Genomic DNA, 13,779 nt, shown 5'->3' with positions numbered 1-13,779 from the left:
AAAAGGAGACATGTTCAAGTGTTGAAGTACTGCAGAGAGGTCAAGTAATCAATTAGATTTGGGAGTCAGAAGGTCTTGACAAGTCTGGCATAAGCAGTTTCAGTGGACATGAGTGTAGAGACCAGAATGTAGTGTGTTAAAGAGTGACTATAAACTGAGTAACTTGAAAGTTTGGTTGTAAAAGGACAACAGGATAGGTATCTGTGAAATAAGAAAACTTAGGAATGATTATAAATATTTTCTATATTCTTCCACTGAATACTTTAGCTCCGTCTCCCATTTTATATTTAGGTCATACTTCTTTCTTCTAAGCCAGGGATTGGCAAAGTGGCTATAGGCTAAATCTAGCCCACTGGCTATTTTTACAGATAACTATTTTTTGGAACGTAGTCATATTCTTCTGCTTACATATGTCTGTGGTGGCTTTTCCACTACATTGGCAGAATTGTATAGTTTCACCAGATCATGTGACCCTCAAAATTTACAATACTTACTATCTGGCTCTTTATTGAAAAAGTTCACTGGCTGCTGCTGTAACCAATTCTACTCTTCCTTCCCTAGGCCCTTTCCTTCATTTTGGCAAATAATATTACAGCTTGGTAATTTGAGACTAATTTTTTTTTAAAGCAAGTGACATTAAAAGAATTATAATGGGCCGGTCTCGGTGGCTCAGCCTGTAATCCCAGCACTTTAGGGAGGCCGAGGTGAGTGGATTGTCTGAGCCCACGGATTCGAGACCTGCCTGGGCAACTTGGCGAGACCTCATTTCTACAATAAATCAAAAATTAGCCAGGCGTGGTAGTGCGCACCTGTAGTTCCAACTACATGGAAGGCTGAGGTGGAAGGATCGCCGGAGCCCAGCAGGTCGAGGCTGCGGTGGCTGGGAGCGGCCACTGCACTCCTGTCTGAGTGACAGAGTGAAAAAAGAATTATAATCAACAACCAACCCCTGTCTTACTCTGCCTCCATGTCTGAGACAACCACTTTTAATCTTTTTGGGTTCTTTTTCTTATAGTTAGTGCTATAAATGAATAAGAAGCTGGTACTACTGCTTTATCAATATTAGATTTTGTTAACTTCCTGCTATGAATAAATAAATACTGGTTTAGCTTTAAAATATTACTCCTGCACTCTCCCAGCATTCTCATAGTATGGTTATATTACTACATTTAGTTCAATTAGTAAGGTGTTGGTTATGACTCAGTAAATAAATCTGCAGATACTATGAGTTTCTTTCATTTTACATGGAACTTTTAATAGCAAGAGGAAAAATAATCATTAGCGACTCTCTGTTCATTATTTTGTTTTTGCCTACTATGGTAGAGCTATATCATATCAGATTGTTTGTCAAGTACCCTTTTTTCTTGCCCTGCCCTCTTCTTGGACATTGCATTCCCCTCCTCTCATTTGTGTCACTAGTTTCTAGATGCTCTAGTTTCTAGACTCAACTTTCATCCTTATAGTTTCCTGGCCTGGTGTCCTTTGTTCAATTAATCCACTGGCTTCTGGATCCCATATCTTCCTTTCCTGTATATATGTCCTCATTCTGTTCCACATGTCTCTATGTAACTTTATTAGAAGGAGTATAGGAGCTAAATTTTGAGTCCTTTCATGTCCAAAAGGTATTGTGCCTTCACACTTAATTGCTTGTTTAGGTTAAGAATTGTACTTTGAAAAGTAATTTGGAACTTATATTCTTGCATCTGAAGTTGGAAGTTAGATATCTTTCCAATAGGTTGTCCTCTGAATATGCTTCTATTATTTTCCTCTCTGGTAGCTTTTAGCCTTCCATATACCTCATGATCTGATGTTTTATCCTGTACTTTGATTTCTTGCTGTTTCATTATATTGCAAGCGCTTTTTGGTCCTTTATCTGTATAGACTCTAGTCTTTTGAGATCTTTAAAAAGTTAATTTCAAATTCCTAATATTGTGTGGTATGGCTTCTCTGAGGAGTTTATCAGGAATGTAGAGATTCTCAAATTTTCTGCTAACTTAGACCCTTAAGACAGGAGAATAAACAAAGGAGTGAATGTGAACTTCAGAAGTTCAAACTTCATAGCCTGAAAGTCCTCCAAGATCATAAAAATATTTCTGAGAACTCTTGTTTTACCATAATTTTTTGGTATTTTTTCTATTAATTTTAATATGCAAGTCCTGATGTGATGCACACAAGTCTCAGAAGCATGGAATTATTGGAAATGTCATAGATGGAGACTTTGATACATTTTTCAAATTTTATATCAGTAATAATGGGGCAGCTTACTTGACAGCTTTAAAATCCAGTTGTCATATCTACAAATACAGTGTACAAGGTAATTATGTGGACTTAAAAAACTCGAAAAGACACTAAAATATGTGCCACTTTCTATTATTCTGCTTAGTAGGTGGTCTTTCAAAAGTATATATGAACATGGCCAGCCCAGTATTGCGCCACCATAGATGCTCAGTAAATGTTAGTTGCTTGTCTCTTTTCTGTTTCTGGGTACATAAGCACCATATTAGTTTATATAGTACATTTAATTATGCAAGATGAGGTCTAGGCTAATATGTAAATCACATGGATTGGTTGTTTCTTTTACAGATCACTAAAGTGGTTCTTAGCAAAGGTTGGAGGTGTCTTGAGTGCACTGTGTGTGAGGCCTGTGGGAAGGCAACTGACCCAGGAAGACTCCTGCTGTGTGATGATTGTGACATAAGTTATCACACCTACTGCCTAGACCCTCCATTGCAGACAGTTCCTAAAGGAGGCTGGAAGTGCAAATGGTACTCTAGGATTTATGCTTCCCTTGTTAGTCTTTCAAGTTTAGAACTTTCTCATATCACTTTACTTTTAAAAAGCCACATCTGTGTAATTGCGTACTACTACACATTCCCTATGATATCACTAATCAGAAAAATCTTCACATACACACTAAATGATTTCTCCCAGTTCTGTTCACATGTAGCTTCCTGAATTGCATACGTAAATAAAATTGAGACTTCTGCGGGGGGGTGTTTGAATTTCAGGTGTGTTTGGTGCAGACACTGTGGAGCAACATCTGCAGGTCTACGATGTGAATGGCAGAACAACTACACACAGTGTGCTCCTTGTGCGAGCTCATCTTCCTGCCCGGTCTGCTGTCGAAACTATAGAGAAGACGACCTTATTCTGCAGTGTAGACAGTGTGATAGGTATCATGCTACTTTTTATCTTTTGCAAGCTTTACTTTCTCAAATGTAGTCAAAGGACATTGAAAGAAAACCTTAAGTTTAAAAACTGTTTGCTCTGCAGATTTTCTCTACCTAGAAACTTACAGAAGTGATTTTCTGTTTTGAATTCTCAATTCCAAACTGACAATTTTTAACTTGGAAATTTTTGAGGGTTTATGAATCACTTGAAATACATGCCCGCATATATGAATTTTCTCATGGAGGGTTTCTCATCTTTTATTAGATTTTAAAAAGTATCTCACACATTCTGTTTTTCTTAAACTACTTTTTCTTAAAGCTCTAGATACTAGGTAGCTAGGTTTTAGATAGCATCTCCAAACTCCTTGAGTAGTATGTATACAGCTTCAAAATCAAGAATGTTTTCTTTGCTTTCATTGGTATATTGTTGTACTGTTAGAAGTTAAGCAGCACACATGTATTATTAATAGTATTATTTTATCAATCATAAAGCATACTCAGGACTTTGCCTACAAATTCTTTGTTCCAAGGCAAGACAACTTCTTAGCTTTATTTTCTAATTACCATTCAGCATCACTTTACATGAACAGTGCATTTCAAATTAGATGCATCGCATGGAGCACATACATATTATGCCATTTGTAGTCTTCTCAATTCCTTTCTGCTCGCCCTAACTAGCTTCTTTGCTGTCTTTGAAATAGTCACTGTATGATCACAAAATAATTATCACATCTACTTTATATAACGTGCTTTGCTTCCCCTGTAGAACTTGTTATCAAGTCCCTGCCCCTCTTCTCAGCTCTATGGAAGTTTGTATATGTCAGTAGGGATACTTAGGAGAAAAGGGTAAGATGGGCAAGGTGGGAGCAACACATAAAGCTTAGGACTTTTAATTTTGAAGACAGCTTTTGTTACAGTTTTTAAAAGGAAACAGTTCTTAGTATATTCAATTTTTTAAAAATGTGCAAATATGGTCTTTTTAGATGGATGCATGCAGTTTGTCAAAACTTAAATACTGAGGAAGAAGTGGAAAATGTAGCAGACATTGGTTTTGATTGTAGCATGTGCAGACCCTATATGCCTGCGTCTAATGGTAAGAGAATAATTTGACTGTGAGTCTGTGTTCTCCTGAAGCTCACCTTGTTGTCTGTAACCAATGAGTTGACATAGCTCTACTCCTTTTTTATCTTTGTGAAACTTATTTGGACAAGTGTTTTATGAAAAATAATGTTTTTGGTATAAATTGTTACTATTCCAAATTTTTGTAAACCAGTTTGCATGAAGGAATAATACAAAGCATACATTTTAGATATAAAGTATAATTTTACTTGTAAGGAACATGATCTTGTAATTATTAGCAACATGTAGAGACCCAATACATTGATTCTTTCTTTGCCAGGTTTTCCTTTCTGACTTGTGTACGTCCTTTACCACTTCTCCTCATTGTGTGTTGTTGTTGTTGTTTTAAAAGACCACTTTTAACTCTAGTGATCAAGCATTTATTTTAGTAAAATGGGTACAGAAATGGAAATTTTAATTATATGTGTCTTTAAATACACTTTACCTTTACTGAAAAAAATTACCTGCATTTTTTTTGTTTCAGTGCCTTCCTCAGATTGCTGTGAATCTTCACTTGTAGCACAAATTGTCACAAAAGTAAAAGAGCTAGGTAAAATGTGAAATGCTTTACTTGCTTATTTAATTTACTCTAATTAATTTACCTTGCTTAATTTGTATATAATTGGCTTGCCACATGTGAAACCTGCTTTAATCACAAAATGTTCTTATTCAGCTTTACTGGGGCAGTATTTCTATAATTTCAGCAAATAGGCAATGGAAAAGAACGGCTTTTAGAATAACATAAATGCCATACTTGCTTTGTTTTCATTGATAATTAATGTGCTTACTTATCATTTAGTGAGGAAAAAAAGACTAGTTTACAAGCAGGTTCTTTTTAGAATTAATTCAGTCTCTTATTGTTTATTGTAGTAGATCAGTCTACAATCGTGATTAATATCATACTCATAAAATGATCTTTTTTTGAATACTTATATTTAGTAGAACCTGATACGTAAACATGTGGACAGTACTGAAATTGTTCTAAGAACAGCAGTTTTGTACATTTGGAAATAGTCCTTTGCACTCAGAGAAATCTCATGGATCACCTACCAGCAGTTCAGCTGCACTTTTTTTTTTTTTTACAAAATAGTGAAAAACAAATCACTTCCTATTGAATAGTGTATGGCATTGGAACCAATTATTTATTGTAGTGATGTTTGACTTACAATGGAATTTTGGACATTGAGGAGTTTATTTATGCCCAAAATTCAGAATTTATCTTATATTATTCTAACATCTGATAACGATGCCTTCAGCTTTGAAAGTGTCTTTCTTTTAAGGCTACAGTAACTTGCTTATCTGTCTTTTCAAGTTATGCCATGTGATCCAAAGGGTATACCCACAGCTGCCTTTCTTATGCAAGTGCTCTTTTTCACTACCTTCTATTACAAAGAAGTCTTGGGCACCACTGTGAAAGCACTTCACACATTCTTTTTTTTTTCTTCTGAGTTGTAGTCTCACTCTCTTGCCCATGCTGGAGTACAGTGGCACACTCACAGCCACTGCAGCCTCAACCTGCTGGACTCAGGCAACCCTTCCACCTCAGCCTTCCAAGTAGCTAGAAGTGCAGGCATGAGCCACCACAACTGGCTAATTTTTTTTATTTATTGTAGAAATGAGGTCTTGCCAAGTTGCCCTCGCTGGTCTCAAACCTATGGGCTCAGGCAGTTCTCTCATCTCCACCTCCCAGAGTGCTGGCATTATAGTCGTGAGCCACCATGCCCAGCATACATTCTCTTTTTATGTACCACCAGCTGATATTTTAAAATGTATTTCTCAGTATATATTCCATCTCTTGCAATTTGAGTGGAAAACTTCAAGGAAACATACATTTTTGAAAACTTTGCACTGGCATAAGTTTTTCCGGTATAATCACCAGCAGTCTCTTTATGTCCCAATAGTGAATATCCAAGTGACTTGCTAGATTTACAATGTCCCCTTAGGGGGGACATCCAAGTGCAAAGGGTTAAATCTACAGGGTTTGTTCTTATTTGCTTCCTCGCCATGTAAGTAATTATATTGATACTTTGGTTTCCAAATGGGCTTTTAGAATATTCTTTTTTCTTTTTATAAATTGATTTTTATCTTTTGGTCTCTTCTAGGAAAGGGCTTATAGTGGATTAGTTAAAGCATTGCATTTAACTTCAGTGCTTTTTTAAAAAGTCGTTTATTGAAACATGAAAGTAAAAATGCCAGAAACACCAGTTTTTGAAAACATGCAACTTTCCTGCCTATAAATCCAAGAAAGTTTGACCTATTATTCTAGTTTTAATTGGACATGGTTAATTATTCATGCATTTCAAAGAAACATAATTGTTTTGAAGCACTATAGTCACATTCCCTTGACATGCATATTTTGTAATGATAATCTATCAGTCAAATTTAAAATGAAATTTAAAATTTTTATTCTTGGGATTTTGTAATTTTAGACCCACCCAAGACTTACACCCAGGATGGTGTGTGTTTAACCGAATCAGGGATGACTCAGTTACAAAGCCTCACAGTCACAGTTCCAAGAAGAAAGCGATCAAAACCAAAATTGAAATTGAAGATTATAAATCAGAATAGTGTGGCTGTCCTTCAGACCCCTCCAGACATCCAGTCAGAGCATTCAAGGGACGGTGAAATGGATGATAGTCGAGGTAATACCAATTTATTTTTCATGAAATAAGTGTGCAAGAATGAAAGCATATAACATAACTTTAGAAATATGTATTATTAGGGGTAAAATACACTGACTTAGAGAACCTTTGATGTGACACTCTCCCCCCCTTTTTTTTTCTTTTTTTTTTGAGTTGGAATCTCACTCTGTCACCCAGACTGGAGTGCAATGGCTGCTCCTGGCCACCGCAGCCTCGACCTGCTGGGCTCCGGTGATCCTTCCGAGTAGCTGGAACTACAGGTGTGCAGTACCACGCCCGGCTAACTTTTGATTTATTGTAGAGATGAGGTCTCGCCAAGTTGCCCAGGTGGGTCTCGAACCCGCGGGCTCTGGCAATCCACTCACCTCAACCTCCCAAAGTGCTGGGATTACAGGCTGAGCCCACGAGCCTGGCCTGACACTCTCCCTTTCTAAGTGGGCAGTCTTCTTAGACCTTGCCTTTCTGGGTTCTCTGCCTTTCGTGTATCTTCTTAGAAAGTCCTAGCTTATAGAAATCTCAAGGAGCACCATATCTTTGAAGATTACAGGTGGGGAAATTCTGAGGGCTTGACTTTTGTTTGCTAAATATCATCATTAAGCCTTCTCAATGCTGGGAAATTGGTACTGTGTTTAAGTTAAAGTAGAACTTGACTCAAGCTTGTAATCCCAGCACTTTGGGAGGCTCAGATGAGAGAATTACTTGAGCCTAGGAATTTGAGACCAGTCTGGGAAACATGGCGAGACCTCTTAAAATTAGTCGGGCTTTCTGGCAGGTACCTGTAGTTCTAGCTACTTGGAAGGCTGAGGCTGGAGGATCACCTGCGCCCAGCAGGTCAAGGCTGCGGTGGCCGTGAGTGTGCCACTGCACTCCAGCATGGGTGAGAGTGAGACTTGAATTAAAAAAAAAAATAGAACTTGATCTGTGTACTTCAGAATGGAAAAACTGTTGCTAATATTACTTCAAGTGTAAATTTACATTTACAAGTGTTTATCACAAATTATTGGTTTGTAAACTTTTTCTTGATCATAGTAAATGTAAGGTCTTTCTAGCTGAATTCTTGAGGTAGCAAAATATTTTAGTAGTAATATTAAATTCATTACAAGTTATATTTTTGCTTATTCTGAAAAAGGATTGCTATAAGCTTACTTATTTTTAGGGTGGCTATTTTTTCCCCCAGCATATTCTGAAATAGAGTAATAATTATTTTTCTCTTGTTATAATTTATTTAATAGTATTTTTTTTTGGTTTTTATTTTTTATTTGTTGGAATCTCACTCTTGTTGCCCAGACTGGAGTGCAGTGGCACACTCATAGTCACCACAGCCTCGACCTCCTGGTCTTAGGCGATCCTTCCGCCTCAGCCTTCCAAGTAGTTGGAACTACAGACACATGCCATCATGCCCATCTAGTTTTTTTGTGATTTATTATAGAGATGTGGTCTCACCAAGTTGCCTAGGTTGCTCTCGCACCCCCAGGCTCAGGCAATCTCCTCACCTCGGCCTCCCAAAGTGCTGGGATTACATGCTGAGCCACCATGCCCAGCCAATACTCTTTTTTTTTTGAGTCAGAGTCTCACTCTGTCGCCCAGACTGGAGTGCAGTGACTGCTCCTGGCCACCGTGGCCTCGACTGCTGGGCTCCAGAGATCCTTCCGCCTCAGCCTTCTGAGTAACCGGAATTACAGGCGTGCGCTACCATGCCCAGCTGATTTTTTTTTTTGATTTATTGTAGAGAGGAGGTCTTGCTGCCCAGGTGGGTCTCGAACCCACGGGCTCAGGCAATTCACTCACCTCAGCCTCCCAAAGGCGCGGGATTACAGGCTGAGCCACCGAGCCTGGCTTTTTTTTTTTTTTTAAAGATATGAGGTCTTGCTATGTTGCCCAGGATGATCTCAAACTCCTGGACTCAAATGATACTCCTGCCTCAGCCTTCCAAGTTGCTGAGACTACAGGTGCATGCCATCACACCTAGCTTTTATTCAGTTAGTATTTATTGAATGCTTATTGTGGGTCAGGTATTGGAAATTATCTCAATGAGCAAAGCAAATGAAATTCTGTGCTCATAGAGAATATTAGGAGGCAACACTTTAAAAAAAATATGTAACATAATAAATCAGTTAATTATAATGTGTTTGGCAAGTGCTATGGAAAAAACAGAGCTTGATTAAGAGATGTTGAGTATGCAGACCGGGCTTGTGGGGCCATATGAACTGAAAGCAGACATTACAGAGATGGGTGGGTGAGACTTGATTACCCGAGGAAGAGCATTCTAGGCAATGAGAAGTCCGGTGCAAAGGCTCTGGCTGAGAGTGTGGTGAGCATGCTTGAGGATTGTTGAGCAAAGGGAACAGATGATAGGAGGTGATGAGATTAGAGATGTGAGGACAGGATGGTCGGCTCAGTAGTTCATGCAGGGACATAAGGTGATGTGTAAGGAGTTTGCACTTAATGGGAATGAAATGGAAGACTGTTGAAAGTTTCTGAAGAGAAGAGAGCCATGATCTTATTTATGTTTAAGAGGAATGTTAGGCTGTGATGTGAATATACTAGTAGGTGCAAGAGTTGTTGCAAGTAGATCAGTTAGGAAGCTGTTGCAGTAGTCCAGGTGAAAGAGAATCATGGCTTAGAAATTATGTCTTTTGTATGTCCCATCCTCACATTTCTTTGTAGTTGTGTGCTTTGCATCTGTGTTGCTGGAGAAAAACTTTCTGATGCATATACATAACTGACTTTCATATACATACCATTGATCACAGAACCTGATTTTGAAGTTTGGGGTGTGAGGTTTGTGAAGAAATAGTTCATATGCTTGGAGAAATTGATCAGATCAGCATTAGCAGAGTATATTGGAGAATCTTATCTTCTGAGGACATTGCAAAGTGTCTGAAAAAGGATTCCATGGTCACTGAAATTTGGAAAAAGCTAAATTCACAAACTATAAAAGATTTCTTTTTTAAAATTTTATTTTAGATTCAAGGGATACGTGAGTGAGTTTGTTACATGAGTATATTGCATGATGGTGAGGTTTGGGCTTCTGTTGAGCCCATAACCCAAGTGGTAGGCATAGTACCCAATAGGTAGCTTTTCAGCCCTTTTCCCCTCCCTCCCTTTCCCCTTTAGAAGTCCTCAGTGTCTATTGTACCCATCCTTGTGCTTGTATTCAGCGTTTGCTTCACTTGCAAGTATGAAAATGACATATTTGGTTTTTTGTTTCTGTGATAATTTGCCTAGAATGATGGTCTCCAACTGCATCCATGTTGCTGCAAAGAGCATGAGTTTGGTTTGGTTTTGTTTTGGTTATGTAGTATTCCAATGTATAGTATATGTACATTTTCTTTAGTTCACTGTTGATAGGCACTTAGGTTGGTTCCAAGTTTTTGCTTTTGTGGATAGTGTTGCGATAAACATGAGTGCAGGTGTCTTTTTGGTACAGTGATTAGGTATATACCTAATAGTGGAATTACTGTGTTGAATGGTAAATCTGTTTTTAGTTCTTTGAGAAATCTCTGAACTGCTTTTCACAGGGGTCGAACTAGCTTACATTCCTATCAACAGTGTGTGAGTGTTCCCTTTTCTCCACAACCTCACCAACTTGTATTGTTTTTGGCTTTTTAAAAAATTTACAGCAAGTTACTTAACTTTTCTAATGCTTAGTCTTCCTATTTGTAAAATATGTGTAGTAGTACCAACCTCACAGGATAGTTGTGCTGATGAATTGTAAGGATACGTCAGGCACCTAGAACTGGTGCTTCCCACAAATGGAATACTCAGTAACCGCGAACTGTTAGAATAGTCGTACTAAATCAGTGCTTCAGAAATAATGATATTTCTGTGTCCGACCAAACTTGGCAAAATTCCACACTTGTATTAATGTGTGATGTAAGTTATTTTCAAGTTAGTAGTAAAAGAATTATGCCTGTGTTCATCTTATTTGAACACTTAGGATCGGGGGTTGTCTGCCACAGTCATTCACTCGACTGAATGTTTCCATGTCTTTTTGTGTATTTTGGAAGTTGTGGAAAAATTATAATGAAAGAATGTGTAAGCCTGTTGCTTTGTATTGTAAAGTCATATCTGATGGTTTACTTTATTAAAATGTAAAATATATTAGGGCAAGACTGGATGATTTTAAAAATAAAGTTTGAAAAGTAGTGTTATCTAGAAAAGATCTTCAGCTGTGCAGTTTTTACCTTAAGGTTGTCAGAATGTTATATTGTGCATTATATTACACACATAATTTTATACATTTTAGACTCTGCTGGAGTCCACAAAATTTACATTGTGCTGCTTCGGATGATCTTTTAAAAAACTCTTTTGATAAGTGCTTTTTAAAGAAAAGTCATAGATCATCACCTTAGTGTATAAGAAACAAATTCCTTGCGCAATAAAAGGAGGCTTCTTTCCAACTCACTGGGATCTAAAAACAGCATTAAGAGAAAAATTGAAAATGCCTCAAAACAAAAAACACTAGCCGGTCGTGGTAGCGCGCGCCTGTAATTCCACCTACTTGAAAGGGTGAGGCGGAAGGATCGCTGGAGCACAGCAGGTCGAGGCTGCGGTGGCCGGGAGCGTGCCACTGCACTCCATTCTGAGTGACAGAGTGAGACTCCAACTCAAAAAACAAACACACACAAACAAGGAAATATGCCATGCCTCTGCAGAGTGGGGTCACAGCACTTTCCCCCTTAATTGCTGACCATCAGAATAGACTGTCACAATGTAAGGGGGTGTTTGGAGGTGTCGTTTGTGCTCTCTTAGAGTGATAGGTGGTCTTGTGAACCTAGCTCCAGTACTATCTTACGACCCAAATCACGATTTATATTATTAATTTTGGGATTTCCTCTTTATCTTCTTGGAGATCATCTTTTCTCTTTTGTGCTGCATGTGTTTTCTGCAAATTCATGAATTTCTCATTTTCCCCTTCATTTTGGGTAAAATGTGTCTTCCATAGCTCCCTGAGAGAGAGAATATATGGAAGGTAAGTTTGAGAGATTTTGTACTTCTGAAAATGTCTTTACTTTACCGTCTTACTTGATTGATCTTTTCCAGATTGGAAATAAATTTCTTTTGGCATTTTGAGGTCATTGATCCTGTTGTCCTTTAGTTTCTAGTATATCAAGAACTTGATTCTTTTTATGTTACGCACTGTATTTTCTCTGGAAGCTCTTAGGATTTTAGGAAATTCTTTGTCTCTAATGTTCTGAAATTTCATGATATGTCTGTTTTCATTTATTTTGGTTATTTTTTCTTGTGTTTTGCCAGTTTCTGAGTGGTCCCTTTCAGTCTGCCACCTCATACCTTTAGTCATAGGAAATGTTCTTGATAATTATTCTCTTTTTCCATAATCCTGCATTTGAGACGTGAAGCTTACTCAACTGGTTCTGCTTTTTTCTCTGCTTCTTTCCAATTCTTGTTCTTATTTTGTCTTCCTCATTTTGTCTTCCTCTACTGATTTTTTGTTTGTATATCAATTATCATGTATTAAATCTCAGAGAATTGTAATTTTTTTAAAGATTTTTTTCTTTTTGCATAGTCTGCTAATTCCAAATTGCCTTTTATGTTCTCAGGCCTTTGTCTTTTGTGTTAGTAGATCATCATCCGATAATCCTTAATTGCAGATGCATGATTAAAAGTGAGGAGCTTGGATTGCCTGAGCCCGCGGGTTTGAGACCCGCCTGGGCAGCGAGACCTCATCTTTACAGTAAATCAAAAAATCAGCCGGGCATGGTAGTGCATGCCTGTAGTTCCGGCTACTTGGAAGGCTGAGGCGGAAGGATCGCCGGAGCCCAGCAGGTCGAGGCTGCGGTGGCCGGGAGCGGCCACTGCACTCCAGTCTGGGCGACAGAGTGAGACTCCAACTCAAAAAAAAAAAAAGTGAGGAGTTAAAAATGAGGAGTGGATAAATAAGTTGATAATCTTTTTATTTTTATTTTTTTAAAGGAATTAATACTTGATTAGAAAGCTTTGAGCATGTGGATAGTACCTGTTGGTTTTAACTTTTGTGGGGTTATCGGTGTTGACCTTATGGGGAATCCCCTAGTTTCATTGTCCTTAGATGTTTTTGAACTGATCAGGTTCCCCAGAATAATCTTTTCAGGTGTCATACTTGGAGTGTAGAGATATGGCTACTAGCTTTCTGGGAATTTAATGGGGAAAAGGCATGGGCGTTGGTGGGGGATGAGACTGTTCACATTTAGCATGCCTATGATCCCTTGATCCTGTTATTCAGACCCTTCACTTATTGTTTGGTTTAGGTCCACGAGTCCTGAGTTGTAGAAGTTAGAGCGGCAACTTCTCAGTGTGTGAAGTTAGAAGAAGGCATAGGGAATATGACATCTGTAGGAAATGTAAATAAAGCTGTCATTGTTTCAGACTTTCCCAATCATTTCCAAAGGTACCCATTTTTGCCAGTTCCTCAGCCCTTTTCCCCCCAGTTATTTCTACTTTCAACTAAGAATTTGCATTTTCATTTATTTTTCTGCTTCTGCTTTCAAAATTGTGACTTTTCTCCTTTCTTATTTTGTTTCTTGGTTATCTTATATGTATCTATTTATTCTTTAAAGAGATGGGATCTCACTCTGTTGCCCAGGTTGGAACGCAGTGGTGCAGTCATAATTCACCACAGCCTCAAATTCCTGGGCTCAAGTGATCTTCTGCCTCAACCACCCGAATACTTGGGACTACAGGTGCTTGCCATTGTGTCCTGCCTTGATTTTATGTTTTAAAAATAGATTGCTTCAGCCGGTGGCTCCCCAGCACTTTGGGAGGCCAAGGCGAGTGGATTGCCTGAGCCCTTGGGTTCGAGACCAGCCCAGGCAACCTGGCGAGACGTCGTCTCTACAATAAAATAA

General features: G+C 38.3%; 1 protein-coding gene across 2 annotated transcripts in view; it reads left to right on the top strand.

Annotated features, from left to right (window-relative positions):
* The window catches only part of KMT2C (lysine methyltransferase 2C), a 187,702-nt gene that overhangs the window by 117,768 nt on the left and 56,155 nt on the right, over positions 1 to 13,779 (top strand). For both annotated transcript variants that reach the window (XM_021710432.1, XM_021710431.1), the window contains exons 17-21: positions 2,584 to 2,765; positions 3,009 to 3,173; positions 4,154 to 4,263; positions 4,774 to 4,839; positions 6,719 to 6,931. In XM_021710432.1, the coding sequence (XP_021566107.1) occupies positions 2,584 to 2,765; positions 3,009 to 3,173; positions 4,154 to 4,263; positions 4,774 to 4,839; positions 6,719 to 6,931 (736 nt within the window). The remainder of the gene's footprint in view (positions 1 to 2,583; positions 2,766 to 3,008; positions 3,174 to 4,153; positions 4,264 to 4,773; positions 4,840 to 6,718; positions 6,932 to 13,779) is intronic.

This window comes from Carlito syrichta, unplaced genomic scaffold (assembly GCF_000164805.1).
Source record: "Carlito syrichta isolate Samal-C Ts95f unplaced genomic scaffold, Tarsius_syrichta-2.0.1 Scaffold288950, whole genome shotgun sequence".
Lineage (NCBI taxonomy): Eukaryota > Metazoa > Chordata > Mammalia > Primates > Tarsiidae > Carlito > Carlito syrichta.
The sequence above is the reverse complement of the archived record's forward strand: the minus strand, read 5'-3'. Positions and strand labels throughout refer to the sequence as shown.